This window comes from Doryrhamphus excisus, chromosome 16 (genome assembly GCF_030265055.1).
Source record: "Doryrhamphus excisus isolate RoL2022-K1 chromosome 16, RoL_Dexc_1.0, whole genome shotgun sequence".
NCBI classification, from domain to species: domain Eukaryota; kingdom Metazoa; phylum Chordata; class Actinopteri; order Syngnathiformes; family Syngnathidae; genus Doryrhamphus; species Doryrhamphus excisus.
Genome location: NC_080481.1, coordinates 14,350,790 through 14,376,545, shown reverse-complemented (window position 1 = coordinate 14,376,545; position 25,756 = coordinate 14,350,790). Strand labels below are relative to the sequence as shown.

Below are 25,756 nucleotides of genomic sequence, written 5' to 3'. Positions count from 1 at the left end.
TTTTTTTGGTAATTTTGCCCATTAGTCATGTGTTATATGAAACATGACCACATATTTATTTCTCTTTTCTGTGCATTCTAGTGCCAGAAAATAAGTTAATATGAGCTATCTAACAATTGCCATCATGGGAAATGCGTATTATGATGCTAAAACCCTAAAAAAAAATATTGTTATTATATTATTGTAGCAGCCAACCCAAAAAACTACATATATTTATCTGTCGGATTAACATGGACGACTCGCTAGTCGACTCCTGCTTCCTGTCTTTTCCTCAGTGGCACTGTCTCTAGACCAGTTTTATATACCTTTCCTTTCTTTTTATTTGAAACCTGACTCTTGTGCAATTATTTTTTGCAACTCTGATTGTGCTATCTTGCATAGCACAATCAAGTGTGTGTGTTAAGACATTTTATGAGGTAGTGACAGCTTTTATTTGGCTGTTTCATTGTAGGAGACACAAAAACAACAGTGGTGGAACAAGAACTTCAAGATGCCTAATTATGATGCATTCAATGAACAGTAAGGGGTGTTTTACTGGTCAACAACAAAGTATTTGACAGGAGAACCACCGCCCTGGTGACTTATTGTGACATATTGCCAAAAAATGTCAACATTTTTAAAAATAGTTTAAAAAGTTTTAAAATACATAACACAAAACCCCCATATGAGGAAAATATTTATTTCAGTTTTTGTAACAAACCAAAAAATATTGTCAGGCAACTCGTGAATAGCAGCACAACCACACCAACACAAACAAACATTCAGATATCTAAAAAAGTAATAATAATAAAAAAATGCTGTTGGCAGTTTCTTCACTCTGTAAGAGAGACAAACAAATATTACATCATGTAGCAAGCAGTCAAAGCTTTTATATGTTAAAAGCTGCAGATGTCTTTCTCCCTCACCTCTAACACTGAGCATGGTGGAACATTCGGATCGGCCCAGAGCGTTCTCTGCTGTGACCGTGTACTTGCCGACATCTTTGGGGCCCACGCTGAGGATCAACATGGAGCAAACTCCACAGGTGTTTGAAATGTAATAGTTGGTATTTGTGTTTATGTTGATGTGATTCCGGTACCACGTGATGCGAGGTTTGGGGTTTCCTGTCACGGCACAGCTCATGTAGCATTCATAGCCTTTTGGTGCCGTGTGAAGCTTTAACGGAACGATGAAGTCCGGAGCACATCGCAGATTGCGTTCTTCTCTGGTTGAAAAGTTCAGTGAAACTTTTTCTGCAAAGGAAGAGTTTTAGGTATAATTAAAATGGAGATAGTTTAAACTTGGAGCTTGTTAACTTGGGAACAGGAGTAAGTAGCGCGATGACCAAACACATTCAGCAGATTGCGCTGTAGTGACTACAATGTTACTGTAAATCCTGCAGCGTTGACCTATAAACCCGACCAAACGTGCCACATCAAATAAACAAAAGAATATAGAGATGGGCATCGCAGCATGTAACCTAATTTCGGCAGCCATCTCTTAGAGTTAACATTCCTAGTGTGTGTCTACCTGACTATGTTGCTGTCCTCTTTCCCTATCCCTTTTCTGCTATGTGGCGTGGTGCAGTGCATTGCAAAGTTGCCATAGAAACAGCCTTGGGTATGTGTGTGTGACTAGTATATGCCATTTTAAAAAATGGGCTCAGGGACAGTGTGGTACCTCACAAATTTTGCCAAGCAGCAAGTACATAAGAGAGTATGTTTTTGATCCTGGTACATAAAATAACACTGACCTTTCTTCCTCTCCACGCCCCACGTGGGTGATTCTGAGGGTGCCGATATGCCCATGTCGTTCTTGGCGTAGACCCGGAAATGATATTCCCTCCCGTGCATGATGTTGCACACTGTGAACTTGTTATTGAAGAGTCTTTCTGCCACTGTGGCCCATGTGCGTTTGGTCGAGTCCAGTTTGGAAACGGTGTAGTGTAGCCGGTCGTCAAGCTTCTCATCGGGAGAAGGTTGCCAAGTCACCGTTACTGTGCCAGGTACGTTTTCCTCTAGTTCCACTGGTCCAGGTGGCTTAGGATCATCTGTGAGCACAATTCGACGTATGACTTTGGTAGTTCAATAGCAGAGCATGCCTACATCTTGTTTTTGTGGAATTTGTACCTGTGACCCTAACTTCTGTACTGAAGGTTTCCTGTCCTGCCAAATTTTTCACCAAAATGGAATAGATTCCAGAATCGGAGCGCTCGGATGAAGGGATCAATATTTGTGACGCACCGTCAGAGTTACTCACTGTAACTCGCTTTGGCACCGGTCCGTTGTCCTTGAGCCACATGATGTCTGGTGGTGGGGAAGCCTGGGAAAAAAAGGCCATTATATAACCAATAACCAATGCTGGTTATTGGTTTGTTAAATTAAAAGAATTTCATCAAAATTAAATAACGTTGGGCGTGTGACCAATCAAAGCGGAGTGGGCATGCCCGGAGGTATAAATTAAAACTGAGCATTTTGTCAGCAAGCACAAATCAAAGGAAATACAGCTGGAATAGGTGCAGATTCTGCAAAATCTAAAGAGTTTTCTGTGTGGGTTATTGTGTGGAGCTGCTCTATAGGGGACCAATGCAATACAATGGGTCGAAAAATGAGCATAATAGGTCCTCTTTAATTGTAAGCTAATCCACTTCATTTTACTAATAACTTTAATCCAGGCTAACAAAAGATTAAGAAACATTTGTGGTTTAAATCTTACTGTGTAAAACATGGCTAGCTCCACACCCGCGGCAACGTGGTTCGGAAGCTGACTGGTTCCTGCCGGCTAGTTACTGTCTTTGGGTGGCGCAGAACTGTCAATAGAACCCGGTGTTGTTCAGTGTGAACACAAATACGTGCTTTCACTTTTGAGTCCCTAAATATAAAAAAAATCCCTAACAATCCCTAACAGCCCCTCTACCTTTACTTACATTATTATTATTTATTTAAATTATTTAAATTATTTGGGCAATTTACTGTTCACGCTGCACTTTACATTATGTTGTTCATATTTGGTGTCTATTCTATCTATTTATTCTCCACATTATTATTATTATTATTATTATTTATTATTACTTATCTTCTTTTGTGTCTGTTATTATATGGGAGCCAGGCAACGACATTTCGTTGGCAATTTCACTACTGTGTTTTTGTGCAATGACAATAAAGGAAGTCTATCTATCTATCTATCTAAAAAGTCAATAGATTTGTCGCTAGTCGCCTTTGAGAAATCCATCATCAAGGGGGGGTTGAAATGTCGTCATATCTTGCGACATAATCGCCAAGTTGTCAACACCGTTCACACATTACTAACTAGTAGCGCTGCCATTATAGTCATTTGTTAGGAATTGCATCCGAAAATTATTACTCTTTTTTTTTTAGATATGGTATTGTAAATTGTAAATCTTACCTCAAAGTTTATGGAGACCCTGACAGTGTTACCAGCCCTCACCACCACAAATGTCTTCATCTTTTTGCTTGTGAACTTTGGTCTGACTAAAAAGACAACAAAATGCCCCAATATATGGTTCAATATACAGTAGTATCTGTATAGAAATGCTATGTTAAACTTCATTTTCATTTATCTGATATTACAGGTAAGTACTAGTTACATGTACTGTATGAATTAAAATAAAAATAAACTATGTGATAGTACATATGAGTAATAATAAATGAACAAATAAATGTAAACAAACCAAGGGGTGGCATTGCAAGGACATAGTTGGGCAGCTCCTCAGGTTCGCTCTCTCCTCCATCATTGCTTGCAATGACTCTGACCCAGTACATATCCATTGGCCTCAGGCCTTTCGCCGTATAGGTGGTGGTAATGGTGATGCTTCGAGACCATTCAAGGCACTGTGCATTCCTTATCTCAACGAAATATCCTTTGGCTTCATCCTGTACGTCAGGTTTATCCTCAGGTTTGGTCCAAGTCAAGACAAAGTGGTTGTAAGATGTTTCGGTTACTTTTAAGCCAATAACTTTACCAGGAGGTTCTGGGAAGAGCAGGATACATGAGTTGAAACGACTGAAATTAGCAATGAGAAGTCAGATATGACGGTAATCGGTGCAGTTTCAGCACTTACTTTTGGGATCCCGTGCAAAAACAAAATCACACGGGTTGCTAAATTCACCAGGTCCCGAAAGATTCACTGCCAAAACTCTGAATTCATATTCCATACCTGCCACAACATCCTTCACTGCACATTTCTTCTCTGGAAATACATGATACATGTCATTATTCTAGTCTGCACAATCACTTTGACACTTTGAAACAACAATACACACCTTTTATTGGCTCATTTGAAGCATTCACTGCAGTCCACAGGTTACTTCCCTTTTTGCGTTTTTCCAAAATGTAGCCTAGAATTTGTGATCCTCCCGTATTACTTGGTGCTGTCCAAGAAAGGTTTATGCAGTCGTCAAAGGCACTGACCACCTTTGGTGGCGTTGGGGCACCTGGGAAGGCTGAAGTATGCCAAGAGAGACATAAAAAAAACATTGTGATTGCTCAGATTAATGTCACATTTAGTGGTCAGGCCCCAATGAACGTTAGGCTTCTTCTAATATGGTGTTTGTGGTGGTAGAGGTCGCTGCTGTATCCAAACATACATAAGGTTCAGTTGAGGGGGAAAAAAATATTGCCCCGTGTGAGGCTCGAACTCACGACCTTCAGATTATGAGACTGACGCGCTGCCTACTGCGCCAACGAGGCGTGTGAAAGCATGCCGACCGTTTTTCCTCATACGTAAACGTTAATCGCGTATAGAGTCGCTGTATTTGTTTCAACGGTCGCTCCGAATGTGAAAGTGTTGGTAAATGTTCTCAAATGACATCAAGTGGTTACATAAACTAGCTAGCATGTGTAGCAATAGCATTAGCATGTCGTTCTTGCCTCGACTCCGGCAATAAATACCCCACTCATTTCTTCTACAGGACGGGTCTCACGTGAAGGTGTCATTTTACAACCGAGATTGTGAGGACACCATCATGGCAACCAGTTGGTGAATGTGCGACTTAAATAAACACTGCGCAATTCTTACCATAGGTGTAAAAACATGAAAGGGTAAGTACAACATCACTGTTTCTGAAATATCTAGTTCTATTTACTTGTATGCATGCACAGCTTCCCTACGTTAGTCAAACACACTGTAGTTCAGTAATAAAAGTAGCTATTGGCTGTCCCGGAAGTCCCGGAAGTGTGTAGTTTGATGTTGTAAAATGCTGTAGGAAAATAAACATAACCCGTAGGAGAGACAAAAAAGTGAGTTAAACGCCTTAATTACCTTCAGAAAAACCAATGCTGGTTATTGGTTTGTTAAATTAAAATCATTTAATCAAAATTAAAAAACGTTGGGCGTGTGACCAATCAAAGCGGAGTGGGCATGCCCGGAGGTATAAATTAAAACTGACCGTTTTGTCAGCAAGCACAAATCAAAGGAAATACAGCTGGAATAGGTGCAGATTCTGCAAAATCTAAAGAGTTTTCTGTGTGGGTTATTGTGTGGAGCTGCTCTATAGGGGACCAATGCAATACAATGGGTCGAAAAATGAGCATAATAGGTCCTCTTTAATTGTAAGCTAATCCACTTCATTTTACTAATAACTTTTATCCAGGCTAACAAAACATTAAGAAACATTTGTGGTTTAAATCTTATTGTTTAAAACATGGCTAGCTCCACACTCGTGGTTCGGAAGCTGACTGGTTCCTGCCGACTGGTTACTGTCTTTGGGTGGCGCAGAACTGTCAATAGAACCTGGTGTTGCTCAGTGAGAACACAAATACGTGCTTTCACTTTTGAGTCCCTAAATATAAAAAAAATCCCTAACAACCCCAGAAAAAGTCAATAGATTTGTCGCTAGTCGCCTTTGAGAAATCCATCATCAAGGTGGGTGGAAATGTCGTCATATCTTGCGACATAATTGCCAAGTTGTCAACACCGTTCACACATTGCTAACTAGTAGCGCTGCCCCTCACCTAGTATGCCAGCTTGCAGGTCTTCAGTCTCCATCACATCACTCACACCCTCTGAGGTCAAAGCTCGGATTCTATAGCAGTATTTGCGTCCACGGTCCACGTCTGTGTCACGGTAGAAAGGTACACCCGGGATCTCCCCTATTTTTTTCCATGTGTTTCGCCCAATCTGCTGTCGCTCCATGATGTAGTTCATCACTGGCGAGCCGCCATCATCCTTCGGAGGCCTCCACTTAAATTCAATGCATGTAGCTGAACTCAGTGTTATCTCTGCAGGACCTAGCGGCGAAGTGGGTTTGTCTGAAATACAAGAATTGCTATTTTGAATGTGTCAGTACAAAAAAAAAAAAATCGAGAAATCCTGTGTTTGACTGAAATCATCTCACCAAGCACAATGAGCTGTGTAATTGCTTCAGCGGTGCCATGTTCATTTTTGAGCCTGATCTTGATCTCTCCGGAATCCCTCCTCTGGCATCTGCTCAACAGCAGGCGGCTGTGATTGGTGGATTTCTCTACCCTCGTGCTGCTGGCGTCGTCATGGAGCTCCTCTCCCTCGCTGTACCACTGGATCTTAATGGGCTCAAAGCCGAGAAAATTCAGTTTGAAGACGGCGTTGTGCCCTATTTTAATTCTTAAGGGCTCCGTGAACACACTGAGGTCGTCAGGATCAAACCTCGGAGGATCTGAAACGGGAATGCTGAAGATTATGTCACTGCAAAGTGTTACAGTGACACTGTTGTGATTTCAAACTCGATTATTGCTGTCAGGTGGAATTTTCAAACCTTTGACGTTCACCACTGCTTCCGTTTTTCGATTGTCTGCCTCAAAACGATATTTCCCAGAGTGCTCCTCCTGGCATTTCATTATAAGTAATTTATGGATTGCTCCCTCTTTAGAGATTAGAAACGTGTCGTCTGGAATAAGCTGACGGAAAAGAGGAGAGATGAAAATGAATCAATAAAGCATTGACACTACAGTCTATTTATGCATCCGGGGTGTCCAAACTTTTTCTACCGAGCACCACATATTGAGAAATATAAGGATGCAAGCGCCTCTGATATTATGTAAACCAGGGGTCTCAAACACGTGGCCCGCGGGCCAAATGTTCATGTTAAAGGTTAAATAACTGTTAATAGTTATCCTCCCTATCCGTGTGGAAGTGGTAAGTTTTTGGCTATTTAAGTTTAAAGGAAATAACTTGAAGGCTACCGTTTAGGTCGCTAGCTCTCTAGTTTGCGAGTTAGCGTGTATATATATAAATCTATATATATATATATATATATAATATAAATATATATATATATATATATATATATATAAATCTATTATAGCGAGTATAAATGTGACTATAGTCGTGTTTTGTCATGTCTACAGGGCTCTAATAATGCTTTGTTCATTTTAATCTGAAAAAAATAATTTATATTATACTATATGTGGTTTCTTAAGTTTTTATTATTTGCCATTTTATTATTATTATTATTATATGTATTTTTTACTGATTGATTTTCTTTATTCTTGATTTGTTTATTTATTTTTCATCTTATTTTGTGCAGAAAAATAAAAATTAAGATAGAACCAAAGCACTGAAAAAGTTTGTATATTTTTTTGTTTTTAATAAATGCGTTTTTTTTTTTTTTTTTTTTTAGAAAACCTGATGCGGCCCAGCCTTGCCCAGACCACAGCTCCAGTGGCCCCCAGGTAAATTGAGTTTGAGACCCCTGATGTAAACCAACACATTTAGTTATGCCAAGAAGTTATACAGTATATATACTTCAATAAATTAAAAAAAAATGCATCTCAGCTTGGTGATAGTGAGTTTGGACATCTCTGTGTGGAGTTTGTATGTTCTCTTGTGGGTTCAGTATCGGGTGAAACCTATGGCATAGTATAAACCTATGGTAGGTGTGAGGAAAACTCACCCATTTTCTTTTTTTATGCATGTGGGGCATAGTTTTAACCACAAAGTAATGGCTGCCAGGCATAATATAGCAAGGTCTGAAGTGCTCAGTGGAGCATTTAAGTACATCACCTCCATTACCATACATATCAAATTAGTTACCACCAACAGGGGCTTCCTCTTTTCCGTTATAGCTAATGACTTTTTCTTTTTTTTGCCATCCCGTGGGAGTTTCCTGTGTAATGCTGCTTCATATGTGCAATGAGGTTCGTCATATTAAACTTCCCCAGTTCTGTGCTACCAAGGAAACTTGTGCACGGTAAAAGTTTTGCACTCCTTCTGCTTCTTGCTACTGTGTTTGCACTCTGATCTATGCATGTATAGGAGTGCCAGTATCGGACATACAGGCCGATATCACCTGATATTGTTTTGTTGTTGTTGCTGATATTGACTCATATGAATGTTGTGACATCCCTAAAATGTTCCAATTTCAACTTTCTTCTTAATATGACAAAAAGAAAAATTGTGGAGATTTTTTAAAGACTTTATTCCCACACTAATATATCTTTTTCCACATCTTAATTTTCTAAAAATTACAACTTTATTAAATTACTACTGTATTTTATGGTGTTTGTTTTAAATAAGCTATTTTTCCTTCAATATTTAAACTCTATGCTACTACAAGGACATTGTTTTTCATCATATTACATTATACTCATACTCATACATTATACTACTAAATTTTTTTGTTAGATTACAACTTTTTACTCTCAATATTTTGACTTAATCCTTGTAAAATTACTGGCAATTTGTCAATTTTGTTTAGTTTTCTGTTTAAATTGTATTTACAAATTCTAAAAATATAAAACGTGACGTGCCTTTGATTTGCACTTTGGACATCTCTACTAAATATAAATTCTGTAATTAATAAATTGTTGTGATGTGCATCAGCGCAAAGTAAACATCTGCACCATGCTGCAAGTGCATCACAGATTTTCCCATGTACAGAATGAGTACTAATATATGGCAAATATCTATAATGTCAAAGTAAAAATGGGATTAAAAAAAGCTCTCTTTCGTATTTGCTTTGTTGACAAACACAAACAAATCTAATGTTAACAGCGGCTGACCTTTTCACCATCTCTGAACCAGACTCCCTCGTAGTCTTCTTTGCTGAGTTTACACGTTAGCTCTGCATTCTCACCGATGATGGCATTGATGTCAGACAATCCCCAGATAAATTGAACGCCGGGATCTAGTAGATGCAACAGTGAGACGTTAGTGGAGTAGTCACATGATGCATTTCCACTCAACTGATAAATGGTCTGGCCTGTTGTACTTTGTTGTAGTATCTAATCAGAATACATACAGTATTATTGACATTATTACAATCAACAGTAAGATCAACCGATCAAACTGATGCCTGCTTGAATACTCACCAATAACAACATCTTCTATCAGTGGGCCAATTCTTTTACGTCTTCGTTGTATGGCAACACCAGTCACTTCCTCATCCTCCATCAGCTCACTGTCTTCATTAAATAAGCTCTCATCTATAGAAACCAAACATGATGCTATATTGAATAGTCTTGGATTAAAATCAATGGTATATTAAATCCACAAAGAATTAATTGAACTTTATCAATTTGTGTTGACACTTTTTCAGATTCTGCATTATCACCACTTCTTTGTCATATCTGACGTACATTTCTTCTTTTTTACTGTGAGCTTTGCGTTAATTTCATTTAACTCGTCATCGTGCGCGTCACTCCTCTCTGCACAGACAAAACAAAGAAACATACTCAAAAGCAATCACTCCTAAAAAAAAATATACACCACTTCTAATTATCTCTGTTTGTACCTTGTGCATCCACCTCCATTTCTTCATCCTTGTTTTCTGCATCACGTTCCTCATTTCCTTCAGATTTTCCCGCATCAAAACCATCTATAAAGCAACAGGGTGTTAGATTAATGGACAGAAAAGCATTGATGTTATAATTATGTCATGACATTGTCTCATAACGGCACAGAGGTTCTCCCTCCCAAGAGTACCAGCATGCATGTTCCATATTGTTCATACGTGTGACCGTGAGTGTGAATGGTTGTTAGTAAAAGTGTGGATTGATATTCACATGCAATTCTTAGGCAATTGCCAGCATTGCTTTTTCTTACAAAGCTGCAACTTAGTATACTAGTATTGCATACATATTGCAATTGTACTTACCGCCAACACTGAGTGCATTGAGCACTGACTTGAGAATATCGCCATTGATGTTTGCATCATGCAGGTCACCCCCGCTGTATTTGACAGGTCCGGTCAAAGAAATGAGCTCTCCATCTTTTCCATAAGTGGATAAAGTTTTCTGTTCCGTCAGTTCTCCTGCGTCATGTTTTGCTTTAACAACTTCCAAAAGCTTCTCCATTTCCTCTCGGTTTTTGATTTGCTGCTGTCTGACCACTTCTTCAAGGTCTAGTCCCGACCCCCCAGTTTTCTTCTTGCCAACTGCTTCAAGGTCAGCTAAAAGTCACAAGTATCAATAGTCACAATCTATTGTATTTTAGGATAATAATCAATTCACATCCGTACACTGGAGGTGCATTTCAAGGTGATTCAGTTACCTTCCACATCGAGCTCAGCCTTGCATGATGCACCGCCAGCCACAGCCGAGTAGACACCTTTGTCTTCGTCAGTGCAGTCTTTGATCAGCAACCTGTGGACCATGTTGTGGTCGGACACGCTGATTTTGTATTTTTCACTATCCTCCAGCACATTGCCGTTACCCATCCAAGTGATTTGGGGAAGTGGATGGGTAAGAACACATTCAAAGAGGGCGGTGTCTTGCTCTTCTGTTACTGCTTCTTGAAGTTTGACAACAAAGTCCAGATTGGGAACTGAAATCATACACATATTAATTAGGCAAGGTAAATCAGGTTCAATTATATTTTTTGAAGGACAATCTTTATTCCTTGACGTTTCATCAGATAACTGCTTTTTCATCCTTATTTAACTCCCTTTCACATTGTGTATATATGTAACGTATTTGTCTGATTTTGTTAGACCCCCCTCATCAATTTCCGGTTTAAAATCAGCTTTAAGCCTTGCCCATTTTCAGTAAGACCATGCCCGCTTCTGTTTATATCCCACCCACTCTGAGTACAATACAATACAGATAATTTAAATGGGAGAACAGATACAGATATACTTGCTCATCCCAAATATATACAGTAAACCTCGGATATATCGGATTCAATTGTTCCCACTGGTTTTGTCCGATATAAGCAAAATCTGTTATATGCGTATACCGGAAAATGTCCGTTTTACGTAAATCGGATTTTATCCGTTATAAAAAGGCACTTCCTTGACTATGTTTCCAATGTACCTGGACGCTGCAAACGCTGCAAATGACGTCGTATAGCGGCCTGTCACGATTCGGCGAATCGGAGCGGCACGATGCGGCCATCCGATATATGCAAGGGAAATTTAATGGAAATGCATTGGAACGGGACTGGAGATTTTGTCCGAAATAGGCGAAATCCGTTATAAAAAATCCGATATATGCAATGAATTTTTATTGGAAATGCATTACAGAAAAATTGGTTCTTTTTTATCTGTCCGTTGTGAGCGAATTTCCGATATAGCCGAGTCCGATATATCCGAGGTTTACTGTATTAGTACAAAAAAAAAGCTGAATACTGATTTAACATCCATCCATCCATGTTCTATGCCTATTATCCTCACTAGGGTTGCAGGTATGCTGGAGCCTATCCCAGCTGTCTTCTGGCGAGAGGCGGCAACACCCTGGACTGGTCGCCAGCCAATCACAGGGAAAATACTAATAACCCTGTCATAAACGTGAACAATCTAATATTGTCGTAATGGTTTTGTCCATTTCAACTCACATATTAAAACCTCCAATAGTTAAAAAAAATAAAATTTCACGCAACGTTAATCCAGTCGGAATTTTTGTGTGACTAAGTAAATTCTCATTGTAAATTCTATGTTAATTTGTGTGAACGTACTTAAAAAGTCTTCAGCATCCTTTGCATTGCCACCATTTACAAGGTCGCCTGCCCTCAGTAAAGCTTCATCGGACTCACTCATTCCATCCTGTTAAAAGACAAAATAAATCAGCATAAGCTTAAGTAAAAGATACCATTCTATTTAAAAATGTTGCCATTATGGGCCAATCAATAACAAAGTAACAGTATAGAGGAGGGGTTTTCAAAGTATGAGGTGGGCCTCCTCTGGGAGGCGCCAGAGGACTTCAGTGGAGGAGCAAGAGTTAGGAAAACCTGCTCAGGTACCTTCAGTTCAGTCAAAGGCAAAATGAATTGATTTGTAGTGCTTACAGTGAGTGATTGAACAGAATCTGGGGTGAACAAAAAACACAACACAATATATTGTAGAAAATGACTTTGTATCCGTGTTGTGATTCCGTGAAAGGAGGCTCACGGTGCATACTTTGAAAACCTCTAGTACAGAGTACAGGAGTGCTTTATACCTGACTCTTTAGTGCTCTCTGTCTCATTTCCTCCATTTTCTTGTGCATCAAATACATGTCCTCTGGTCCGAGTCCATCATAATCCCTCTGCAAGGTCTCACGGTATCTCTCATCTCGCTCTTTGACTTTGTCTGCCTTGTTTTCATTGAAAATGCTACAAGTATTGGAATTAAGAAGTTTGGTTATTCCGTAGAAATGACACTTTATTTCTGTGAAAGAACACTCATGCTTACTTTGAGTTTGTCTTTCTTAACATTTTTCTGAAATCTGATGGATCCGTTACAGCTACAGGGACAGAAAAAAGGAATGTTTTAGACATAGGTATAATGTTCATGTGTATTAATAGAAAGGGTGTGTACACTTTTGGAAGTATAAACAACATTCAGGCAGGGTCACCACCCAATTACACATATAGACAAACAACCAGTCACACTCACATTCATTCCTATAGACAATTTAGAGCAGGGGTCTCAAACATGCGGCCCGCGGGCCAAATGTGGCCCGCAGGACACTAGTTTGAGGCCCCCGTCTTGATATGAAAGTTTAATGTTAGTGCGGCCCGCACAAGTTTGATATGGATGCTGTATGGTATCATGGAAAAAAATTATTACGTTTGATTAATGTTCATGTTAAAGGTTAAATAACTGTTAATAGTTATCCTCCCTATCCGTGTGGAAGTGGTAAGTTTTTGGCTATTTAAGTTTAAAGGAAATAACTTGAAGGCTACCGTTTAGGTCGCTAGCTCTCTAGTTTGCGAGTTAGCATGTGTCTCAGGACCCTGCAGTTGCGCAATATGTTGTAAATAAAAAGAGTATAAATGTGACTATAGTCGTGTTTTGTCATGTCTACAGGGCTCTAATAATGCTTTGTTAATTTTAATCTGAAAAAAAAATAATTTGTCTACCCACCAACTATATGTGGTTTCTTAAGTTTTTATTATTTGCCGTTTTATTATTATTATTATATTTATTTATTTATTATTGATTGATTTGTTTATTTATTTTTCATCTTATTTTGTGCAGAAAAATAAAAATTAAGATATTTGAGAACAGTGGAATGTTTTATCAGAGCTTTTATTGTAGAAAATCGGAACCAAAGCACTGAAAAAGTTTGTATATTTTTCTATTTTTAATAAATGATTTTTTTTTTTGGAAAACCTGATGCGGCCCAGCCTTGCCCAGACTCTAGCTCCAGTGGCCCCCAGGTAAATTGAGTTTGAGACCCCTGATTTAGAGTGTACGTATTTTTGGAATGTGGGAGGAAACCAGAGTACACGGATAAAACCCACGCACACAAAGGGAGAACATGCAACCTCCACACAGATATATACCCAAGCGCAGACTCGACCTCAGATCTCAAATTCCTGGTCTACTGACTGTGTGGAAAACGTGCATAGAAAAATCAAAACAAAACAGATTATCCCAATTCTAACCTACCGTCTGTAACATTTAATGCTGTGGAGCAGATGGCCTTTCCAAATTCATTGACTGCAAAGCATTTGTATGTGTCTGCATCTGAACCCATTACTGACCGAATCTAGAAGAACAAAAAAGGAAGTTACTCGATGCACCATTGAATTGAAACAAACATTTCTATTATTAATTTTGGCTTTTAATTCTACTCACCTCTAATATGTACTCCCCTGTTGATTCATCATATCTAGTGTGATATTTTTCCTTGTCTGAAATGTTGCATCTTGCTCTTTTCCATGTCACTTCAGGTTTGGGCTCTCCTGCAACCAATGCCTTGAAAACAGCGGTTTTCCCTAAATGACAGGTAGGAATGTTGACTCTTTTTTGGTTCTTGGCAACAAACTGCAGCTGCAGGTTCTAACTGGACCGCTACTGCTAGAATCTACCAGTACAGCTTACCTTCTGGGACATTTACTTGGCTTAGTTTACGTTTGAAATCTGGCACGCTCTTCCCCTCTGGTATGGTGATTGTATATTGTGTGATGACCACCCCAGGGATTTTAGATCTTCTCCGAATAGAAGCTGAACAAAAACGGCAATAAATTAACATGTGAATTCCAAAATAGCAAGTAAGCCAAAATCAAGAAAACAATCAAGGCTGGGATATGTCAAGCGTGTGTGTGTCAGGTGACTGCGTTTCATGAATACATTAGCTTCATAGCAGTCTGATTGTAGTGCCTGTTGCTCATCAACAAAATTAAATGTCCTTTCTTTTTAACGACTGTTTGCTGTTGGTTTGAGTTTCAATGTTGATGGGGCGTGTGGGTGTTAACAGTCCTTAGATTATACCAGCGGTGCCTGCTGACTGCTCAATAACGTCATCTATATATAGTTAAGAAGTCCTGGTGGCCAAATACGAGGAAAGAAAACATAGCTTGTTAAAACCAAGGTGAAGGTTATTGGAAAATGTATTGCATGATTACATATAGTTTGGAACTGAATTGAAACTAGAATTTCCTAGACAGCGTTGTGAGTAATCTTGTCTTTGGAAGAACAAAGATCATACAGAATTGACTAACATAAATGCAATTGTTGATGATTGCTGTGGCAAGGAAAAATGATAAGTGGATTGCAAACTCTTACTAAACACAGGAATCAGCAACACATTATTTGGTATGTATTGACAGATATGTGGTTATTGTCATATAGAACAATGTTCTTCTGATACAGAGCAAAAGTCACCTGTTTTATTGCCGGCTTTCTCATTAAAATGTTGAATGTACTGATGTACGAGGGAGAAACCTGTTGAAGAAAACAAATATATTAGTGTATTACATATTTGAATTAAATTCATAATAATACTGAATGAAATACACACTGAATTACACCTTGCCTTATGATATATTATATTAAAGCATATTTATTTGTATGTACAGTCATCCCGAGCTATATCATGGTTCAAATAACACTTGCAATATTTTGTTTAAAAAAATAAAAATAAACATTGACTGTTTTGTTGTTGACTAAGGCCTAGTATTAGTCAAAAAATATTGAAAAACAAGTCAGATGTAGTAGTCTGGTTGCTAGGCATCAGTAATGTTATAATGCATGACGGTGGATTGTATTACCTTTCACACTACATAGGGACTGACTACTGAGCCATGCTACGCGCCATTGCTAAGATTGAGTGAAAAAAAAGGTTCCCCTCTCATTCTGTGTGGAAGTGGTTAGTTTTTGGCTTCTTTGTACTTCTTCCGCATTAGGAATGAAGCACTTTAAGTTTAGAATAAGTAAATATGATAGGCTAGCGACTTAGCCAGGCACAGTATTTATGTTTTAGCCGATGATTGTCTGTTTGTGTTCAAAAAATAACTTGAAAAGCTCTGAATAGATTTGGATGAAACTTTCAGGAATTGTCGAAGAACTGATTAAATTATGGGGGTGATTTGGACCAGCGTCTGGACCCAGTGAATTTTTTTAAGTACAAAAGTACAACGTGAAAATACAGAACAATTGTCCATCAGGTTCTGCAAGCCTGATCCAAAAAATATAGAATTATTATTTTGCTCTGAATCACAATATGGGTGGGTAACCATGACCCATGACGGAGGTCTGTGCTCTATCAAAATTGAATTCTACTTCTTTATTTATAAATCAAATATTTTCATATCTATAGCACAGAAAACCTGTTTACAACCTTCTCAATATGGTTTGTAATATTAGAGCCCTCTAGACATGAAATAGCACCCCTATTGTCACCTTTACACTCATATGCCCCAATATAGTAGATATAATAACAGAAAATCAGCGATTTAAAACATAAATGTCTGTGATTGGCTGGTGACCAGTCCAGGGTGTACCCCGCCTCTCGCCCGAAGACAGCTGGGATAGGCTCCAGCACCCCCGCGTCCCTCGTGAGGAAAAAGCGGTAGAAAATGAATGAAAAACATAAATGTAACTGGTGCTTGTGTGGGGCGAATTTTTATTCAGGATGATTGTGCCTGTTGTGATGAATTCAAACCTGCAATAAAGGCCTGTTGTTCTGGCGATCAAATCTGCTGTGTGTGTCTCACCGAACATTACACTAACATTACTGACACCTGGTAACCAGTGTAGAATACTACACTAAATTCATTTAGCAATTTTTATTCCTGAAAATGTTTATTATAGGCAAAAAATGGCTTCAATTGCATATTTTTTCACTAATAATAGGCCATATTAAACCACAAAATATCATGATTTATTATGTCACTCTACCTCTACCAAATTCGAAACCACTAAGTGGCGAGGTATGACTGTACTTATGTCTTGGAATACAAGCTTTTTGAAATATGAAGTAAGAATATTAAATATTAAACAAACTGCTGGTATTCTCTTAGTGACAATATCAATATGTTGATTAATACATGATGAAATGACTCTACAGCTGAATACTGAATGTCTGCGGCATTACTTACATCACTTTGATATAGACTCTGGACAACTTAATGTACTGTACAGTAAGATAACAGAAAAAAAAACAATGACGCAAAGGCACCGTGAGTTTTAATACTTACATTGTTTCGTGCGTCCTGAGCCCTTTGACCTTTTCCACATTTTGCCAAAATTGGACCGACCTTGTAAAAAAAAACACAGACCCGATTACCAGCTGGTACTTGCAATGTCTTCTTTCATTGTGATGCATAAAATTTTAGTCTGTTTTTTAGGGCCTCGAGAGTGGTAGGCTGAAATACATTAATAATATTGTCCATAAGCTGTTTCTGTTTTACGAGTACTTGCCCTAAAATAGATATGCAGTGACAGACTGACTCAGACCTTGTGTCTTATGACCTCTCATAATACTGTAAGTATGCACCATGTGTACTTCAAGGTCATCACATCACCTCATCATTCATGTACTGACGAGCTGGCTCGCAAAAAAGTTTCGATGCAGCACAAGACTGAAAACCCGGTGTTGTTAATGATTAGGTTTTTTGTCAAGTAACTCGCCGTAAAGATTGAGAACATAGTTGTCATATTCAAGCCGAAGAATAATAAACACCAAGAATGCTGTCATTGAGAGGCAATGTCTTACACACCTCTGCAGCTATTGATAGCGACGACCCTGTGGTGACTTCATACGGTGACACACAGTCTGACTGCACACTATTATCACTTGGACAGTTCCATACTAAGACGTTTATGGCTTGTCACTAACTGTTAATCTTTCCAACATATTTTCCAACATCTTTACATACTCAAAATGTATTCAGATTACGACAAAAAAAACAAAAAACAAAAAAAAAATGATTAAAGAAATTGATTGTCACAATCTTGTCTGCGATTTCATAGAATATTTTAACTAAACAAGATAATTTGTACAAATGTTTTAAAACTTTTAACTCAAAATTGAATCACCAAAGGATGTTACGGACTGGTATCCGAAACGCAGCACAGCAGTAGCCCTGTACTTTTTACTCAAAAACACAGTTAAAAATTAATACTGTAGTTTTATTGTTATGTATTCACCATAATAACTGAATAGAGCAATAACACTGCTTGTTTTCTGAAATCACTATATATAAAAATATATACTGTAGTTTTATTATTATGTATTCACCATAATAACATAATAGAGCTATAACACTGCTTGTTTTCTGAAATTACTATATATAAAAATATATACTGTAGTTTTATTGTATGTATTCACCATAATATCTGAATAGAGCGATAACACTGCTTGTTTTCTGAAATCACTATATATAAAAATATATACTGTAGTTTTATTGTTATGTATTCACCATAATAACAGAATACAGCTAGCACACTGCTTGTTTTCTGAAATCACTATAATCGCGCCGACAAAACCTCATGCGTAACTCGCTTACATCACTTAAAATTTACCTAAAGAAAGTGAAGGTTGACCCACAGTCAGGTGTATCAACGTGCCGACCGACACTCAGGTTGGGTTTGCTGGGGCGGTGCAAGATCTCCTACCTCTTGGCTCTTACAGGAATGTTAAATCCTTTGGGGAAAAGAACTTTCCAAGCCGGCGCCAAGAGACTTTGTCTTGGAGAAGCTTCCTCCGTTTTGGGCTTGGGGATGCTCAGAGCGGGTGATTTGTTATTAAGGGCGAGTGGGGCGGGGGGTGGGGTGGGATGAAGTCAGAAGGGATGAAATGCCTGAGGAGGAGGAGGCAGAGAAGGAAGGGCTACTAATCACAACTTAGTGGTTGAGTTTCAATTGCTGATGATAGTGGGCTCATCTTTCACCGTAATACTTGCTGACAGGAATGTTAATTTGATTTACATGCATACTGATTCTGACAATTAGTATAAAAATGGGTATGTTGTGTTCAGTAAAATTAAGCATCAATTCAATAACAATGTATTAATTAGTTTTGGCCAGTCTGTTATTTCCAACATTAGTTAAATATATATATATATATAAAATTCCGACAGTGTCCTTGATGTGTGACTGCCAGGTAACTTGGCACAAACCGACTCTGCTATTTATTTTGTGTGGAACGTGGCGCTCATAATAGAATACAGCTGTATGTCTTACACCTCATTCAACTTCAAGGTGGCATGATGTCCAAACAAATTCTCAGTTGGAGCCTGAATTGCCCCCCCTCGATAGGGAAGATCACACAACGTGAACAAAGCTCTTATGCCCTTGTCTTGTATTACAATGTACAGTATTACATAATCAAGGTTGCGGCATATGTGTGGGAGAGGCTCTTCTCGTGACTTCAGGAAGGGAAGATCAAATAAAAAAACAAGGCAGCATTTGTGTTCTCCAAGGTCAAGTGTGCTAGTGTGACTGGTGTGCATTCACCACATACTAATTCACTGTATGTGTATACAGTGTGTTATGCCTGTAAAATGTAAAGCGCTGCTTATAGCAACAGTGTCAGCCCACTCAAAGTCTTTGTTTTTTCAGTTGCCGATCAAATTTCTTCATGGGAAGCTACTATATTTAATTCCGGTTATGTCCTCTCCTTGGAAACATGTTTGTTTTTCTGACACATTAGCAGCATGGTGATGGCTATGCTGTCTCTCGGCTTGTTGGAGGCACAAGTGCTGAACACATTTTTTCCATCCAAGTGTGATTTATACAATAATTGTGTCGCCCTGAACAAAACACACACACACACACACACCTCTCATTTAGCACCATCAGCAGGTCAAAACATATCCATTGCTTTTGTTGCAATTTACAGTACATCTTGACTGAGACTGCTAATATGCAAAACATAAGCACTAATGCTTGCCAATCATGTGGATATCTACTGTATGTTATGCTTTTAAAACACATTCCATATTTTTTTATTGTTTTTTTCTGTCTTGCAGTCTTCACTACATTTATTTTTCGCAATACAATTCACAATGTAGCAGAAACTCCTCCCACAGTCCAAAAACTGCATCATAAACCTTGTACCATTTGGTCCACCTTACAAAAGCCAATACACTCTGATGTATTAAGTTTTTTTTAATACATTTTGCATTGTGTATGTGTGCATCTGCTTGTACAGGTTGGCTCAAAGCCCTTTCATTTTCCACACTGTACATATTTATACAGTAACAGACGAAAAGGCGAGACATTTGAAGAGTATATATCAGACAACAGCTGTGCAAACACGCCCGTCTGTGCCGGCGTTAAACAGAGGCAACTCGGACCCTCAGCTACATGCCCCCCCTTGACTTCTCGGCCCAGATGTTGAAGTGTGGTACACCTGAATTTGAACACGTCACCTCCGTAAATGAACAAAAGGTAAATGTATAAGATGGACGAAGTGTAGTACAATCCACTGATGTACATTGGATTTGTTTAAAGGGGACCTATTATGCTTTTTTCCACTTTTCTGACCGATAAATGTAGTTAGAATGTTGTATTTTCGTGATAATGATGCCAAAGTTTCAGATAATGAGGTTTGCGCATTTGGAAGTGAGCCCTGAAAAAATGTGGGATGGCTCAAAACGCTCTGTTTGAAAAGGCGTGGTAAAACTGTTCCTTTGTGACATCACAGAGGGGCAGACTTCCTTATATGGTTTTTAGCTAGGAAGCACTGTTTGATCGTGTGACCAATTACATTGTAATGGATGGAATAAATTAAAACAGACCCTTTTGGCAAGAAGCACAAATCTAAGGAAATACAGCTGGAATAGGTGCAGATTCAGAAAAATCTTAAGAGTTTTCTGTGCGGGTTATTGTGTGTAGCTGCTCTATGAGACCACAACTCGATACAAAAGGGTCAAAAAATGAACACAATAGTTTTTTGACACAAAAATATTACTGTCGCTGTTTGTCAAAATATCCAAGTAGTATTATTGCCGAATTGAACTCCAAGGGCTGTTTTTTCGTTGACGTATATGCACGAGATATACATTTCCAACAGTTATGTTTTGGATTTACTTTTTGAGACAATATTTGGATGTTTGTCTAGATTTGATCTAAAAGTCTTTTTTTTTTTTAAAAAGCTTTTTAGGTTTAAATATTCTTTTACAGTCCCTCAAAATTATACTATAATTTTATTTGCATATAAGCACAAGTAAAAAAAACTATTAAAACCGCTCAACATGCTTTTTTCACTTTTCTGACCAATAAATGTAGTTAGAATGTTGTATTTTCGTGATAATGATGCCAACGTTTCAGATAATGAGGTTTGTGCATTTGGAAGTGAGCCCTGAAAAAATGTGGGATGGCTCAAAACGCTCTGTTTGCAAAGGCGTGGTAAAACTGTTCCTCTATGACATCACAGAGGGGCAGACCTTATATGGTTCTTAGCTAGGAAGCACTGTTTGATCTTGTGACCAATCACATTGTAATGAACATGCCCAGAGGCGGGACGTGGGTGGAATAAATTAAAACAGACCCTTTTGGCAGCTTTTACAGCTGGAATAGGTGCAGATTCTGAAAAATCTTAAGAGTTTTCTGTGCGGGTAATTGTGTGTAGCTGCTCTATAAGACCACAACTCAATACAAAGGGTCGGAAAATGAACACAATAGGTCATTTTTAAGATTTAATATGCATTAATGGCCCGCTACCCCTTTCAATTTTTCTGAAAGGGCATGACAAAGTATGACCTCCACTTTCTCTCATTCTCTCTGTATGAATACTTTTTTCATAATGTTGTATATCGGTAATGGGCCCATGCCGACCTTATGCGAACCGACACGTTCAGTTGCATGGTTTGAGATGCACTTCACAGATAATTTGTTGATTATCGAATTCCGAAAGCCAAGCCCACTGCTGGTTATCAGTATATTTGCCCTCATCTCTCAACCAAAGCCTGTTTCAAACGAGCCGTAGATTCTACAACCACATGGCTCCAATGATGCCAGTGTCTTGTCATCCTTGTCCTTCGGCGTGCGGTAGACCTCTAATTCATCGAGAGTGCGCTTGATCCCAAATAAACCGGCTGTATTAAGAATTAAACCCCTTTGGCTCGCCCTCCCTGTATTGATGAAATGTCATGCTTCATAGCTTTCATTCCAGGTATGGGGAACCACAGAGAGGAGCCGTAGAGGTGCTAACTCGACAGCCTGGCCCACATCCCTTTTGTGTAGATTGCTCTCCGGACAGAAACCTTATCAGTGCATCAGCTGAGGCCTTGTCAGTCACTCATAAACAAGGAGTAAAGATAGCCTTAGCCGGCCTTCACCAGCAATAAATGATAAACCCCCCACCATTAAATGATCACAAATAACTAAGAACGGGTCATGAATTATACCAATTTGACGGCAAACATGTTTACATCTCACCAGGAACAGTCTGAAACAAATACACTAGAAATTAATAGGACTACAAATACAAGTATTTCTTCTGTTGTTGATGGTATTGCAAAACAGAAGCCTGTTTTTGTAAAAATATGTTGACAATGTTTAGGAAATATTGAGCAATGTACACAAATTGTTTTTTTCAATGCAGTTATTTGTTGTTTTTAGTTTTTTGACACAAAAATATTAATTAGCTGTCGCTGTTTGTCAAAATATCCAAGTAGTATTATTGCCGAATTGAACTCCAAGGGCTGTTTTTTCGTTGACGTATATGCAAGAAACTTTTTGACAATATTTGGATGTTTGTCTAGATTTGATCTAGAAGTCCTTTTTTTTTTTTTAAAAAAAAAAAAGCTTTTTAGGTTTAAATATTCTTTTACAGTCCCTCAAAATTATATTATAATTTTATTTGCATATAAGCCCAAGTAAAAAAAAAAACTATTAAAACCGCTCAACATATCTTTTACTACAAATAATGCCCATTCTTTGAAAGTTTGTGCATACAATAATGTCGAGTGCAACGATACAGGTATCCACCACATCACTGTGAGATTTGCCATCCGTATTGGAGCAGACATTTTATTTGGACTCTCTTAATTTAGATTTATTGATGCCATATTTTGTCACGCTATTATCAAGTTACATTTTATTCCTATCAAAGTTAAACACCAAAATATCTCATTCTATTTTATACTCTACTAGGTGCTTCCCTGTCCTCATTTCTAGCCAGACCTGCACCAATCATAGCTCAAAGAATTTCACTGCTTGTCATGTGACCACAGAAATGTTAATGGCTATATCACTATGCCATTTATAATCAGGGATACTCAATGGAATTGTTGCAAAGGCTTTTATCTTGTTCATTATGTCAATTTAACTTAAAGGGGACCTATTATGTTAATTTTTCGGTTCCCTGTTTTGTGTTGTGGACTCCTATAGAGGAGCTACACACAATAACCCGCACAGTAAGCTTTCTAGAACTACCAGAATCGGCACCTATTTCAACTGTAGTTCCTTGGATGTTCGAAACTGTTTTAAATGTATTTAACCTACAGCCCGCCTCCAGGCACGCCCACTCTGCTGTGATTGGTCACACTCCCAAGCGCTCATGATGACTTCCGGACTACTGCCGAACCCTATTGTTTTTCTATCACTGAGCTTTGACGTCAATAAGATTCAGACTTCTTTACATTAGGTATGCCCAGATACATTGTAGGCCTGCCCTCGCCTCGCCTCGCCTCAGCTCTGCTTAGAGTGTCAGCAATGGCTACCAGGAAATGTTTACTCTGGTCTAACAAGCATCAAGCAGAAGTGGTTGGCGTTGCTGATGTCATGTTAACAAGAGAAAAATATTTTATCTGTCAATGGCGTTTTGTGAACATAGGCCAATATGAAGCTAGACTATCCGCCAAACTGTTGATAATGCTAAGCTGAAGCATAGACCAGGTTATTTCGTATTTTGTCAAAAAATTTTTCACTCCGCCAAGCTAAAAATGTGGACACCTCGCCCTTGGAGCGCCGCCATGGCCAGTGTACCAGATTACCAAATTGGCTACTAACAATGGTGCGCTGCACGAAATTACCACTGCGTGGGGTGCGCCTCGCTGCACCCCAAAATTAGAGCCCATAATGACATTTTTACTTTTATATACAAACAGCTGTGAAACTAACCACCTATAGTGCTATGTCATTTTAATGGGTTGTAACACTGATTGTAACTTTTAAGTGACCTTTGACAACTATGTATATATATATATATATATATATATATACAGTAAACCTCGGATATATCGGACTTGGATATATCGGAAATTCGCTCACAACGGACAGATAAAAAAGAACCGATTTTTTTGTAATGCATTTCCAATAAAAATTCATTGCATATATCGGATTTTTTATAACGGATTTCGCCTATTTCGGACAAAATCTCCAGTCCCGTTCCAATGCATTTCCATTAAATTTCCCTCGCATATATCGGATGGCCGCATCGTGGCGCTCCGATTCGCCGAATCGTGACAGGCCGCTATACGACGTCATTTGCAGCGTTTGCAGCGTTGCCTGCGCGTCCAGGTACATTGGAAACATAGTCAAGGAAGTGCCTTTTTATAACGGATAAAATCCGATTCACGCATATACCGGATATAAATCCGATATATGCGTAAAACGGACATTTTCCGGTATACGCATATAACGGATTTCGCTTATATCGGACAAAACCAGTGGGAACAATTGAATCCGATATATCCGAGGTTTACTATATATATATATATATATTTAATAGATAAGGTCGTCCCTTGCAAATTGCTCTCTAAATGCACTGTACATCATCCTGGTGGCCCCTTTCCATCTCACTCGAAGCTCCAAAAAGGTTGCAATCCTCATTCATACCCCTCACTGACAAATAATCTGTGTACTTGAGTCACTCATTGTTGCCTGCGTGTGCACTCTCTTGGCAGCTAAATTTGAAATCCCATTCTTACAAAGCTGCACATGCCTCAGAGCTCACATTAAAGCTGACCAGCATTCAAGGCATGTCCTCTCTGCAAATGCTCATATTTATAAAAAGGGGTATTCAATAGTAAGCACCAAAGACTATACAGTGATATCTAAAAGCAGGTCCTGGCATAAACATGTCGTCAGTATCGTACGTATATGATGGATTATATTTTGTTCTTAAAGCACAATTATGTCATGGTGTAACACGCCACAGTCACCGGGTATTGCAAGTCTGTCGAGGGTAGTCTAGTAAAGCCAACATCAGGTTAATGGGTGCTCTGGGCTCAATGATGCATGAGGGATTTTGGAGGCTAGCCCTTGTCCTTTGCCATTTTTCAGGTAATGTAGCAGCAAGTTCGGAATAAGTTGTTGAAATAGAAACTGACACTGTACACAACAAGTAAAACACATACAGGGATTATGGCTGACCGGTGAAAATTAAGCTATTTTGCCTTGCATGTCCGATGCATGCTGTAATTACTAAGATGGCCGTTTAGTGAAATAGAAGTAACATAATTAAGCATGAGGTTTTATTATGAAAAGTACTTGAGGCTGATTGTAGCTGTAGCTTGTCATTTGAAAAAGCACTTTGGCTTTATTTTACTGTTGATTGCACTTGATTGGTATTAGATTTCCTTTATTTGCGATCAAGGGCACATTTATAAGAGTTTAAGGGTCTAGAGGTCCTCAATTACCTTTGTCCAAGGGCCAGATTTTTTTCCCAAGAGTCACCATGGAGGGCCAAATGGTGGGTTTGTGCATTAGGGTTATTTCAAAAAGTTAACATTAATTTACATTACATACATTATACCAGGGGCAAAAGCTGTTTTCTCTTGGTATCGGCCATTTGTGATGATCTTGACTGATTTAAAAAGGACACTTAATATTGTGTTTAATCAGGATTCAGTGATTATTACTTGAGAAAATGTTTTAAAAAAGATTGGAGTCATAAAGAAAATATAAATATTTCTCTATTGACTAATGAGTATAAGCTGCATAGAAAATTTATATTTATTTTATGTTTATTTTTGGATGTTTCATTTTCTCCTTTCCTAATATGACTGCCCTGCAGCAGATTTCATACAAGATTTTTGCAAATATGGACAAAAGCAAAAATATCTGATGAAAGTCCATCATTAAGAAATTGTAAGATGGATAGAAATGTAAAGCATGTGACTTGTGGTCACAGGCAATCTGACTTTTTATATTAGATTTGCTTTTAAGTTAGATTAACACTGCCG

The 25,756-nt window shown here is 38.4% G+C and overlaps 1 protein-coding gene, 1 long non-coding RNA gene and 1 other non-coding gene across 4 annotated transcripts; 1 reads left to right on the top strand and 2 right to left on the bottom strand.

Moving 5' to 3' along the window:
* Positions 1-520: 520 nt before the first annotated feature.
* Positions 521-18,317, bottom strand: LOC131104047 (immunoglobulin-like and fibronectin type III domain-containing protein 1). 2 transcript variants are annotated; one of them, XM_058050763.1, is made up of 26 exons: positions 18,144-18,317; positions 16,817-16,876; positions 15,003-15,062; positions 14,220-14,342; positions 13,974-14,113; positions 13,785-13,884; positions 12,582-12,633; positions 12,349-12,502; positions 11,867-11,954; positions 10,466-10,738; positions 10,071-10,364; positions 9,708-9,791; positions 9,553-9,621; positions 9,286-9,399; positions 8,977-9,101; positions 6,732-6,873; positions 6,336-6,632; positions 5,953-6,249; positions 4,263-4,442; positions 4,061-4,189; positions 3,671-3,970; positions 3,385-3,470; positions 2,109-2,301; positions 1,733-2,029; positions 906-1,232; positions 521-817 (listed from the first exon to the last, which is right to left on the bottom strand). In XM_058050763.1, the coding sequence occupies exons 2-26, from the start codon at positions 16,854-16,856 to the stop codon at positions 813-815; spliced, it is 3,969 nt and encodes a 1,322-aa protein (XP_057906746.1). In that variant the 5' UTR covers positions 16,857-16,876; positions 18,144-18,317; the 3' UTR covers positions 521-812. The 2 variants fall into 2 exon arrangements, with proteins under 2 accessions (XP_057906746.1, XP_057906747.1); XM_058050764.1 differs by having other exon boundaries at positions 18,237-18,296.
* Positions 4,617-4,689, bottom strand: trnam-cau (transfer RNA methionine (anticodon CAU)). The gene has a single exon. It is a non-coding gene; the product is annotated as a tRNA-Met (tRNA).
* Positions 4,786-14,125, top strand: LOC131104058 (uncharacterized). The gene is made up of 3 exons (XR_009119724.1): positions 4,786-5,040; positions 7,596-7,647; positions 14,069-14,125. It is a non-coding gene; the product is annotated as an uncharacterized LOC131104058 (long non-coding RNA).
* Positions 18,318-25,756: the final 7,439 nt, after the last annotated feature.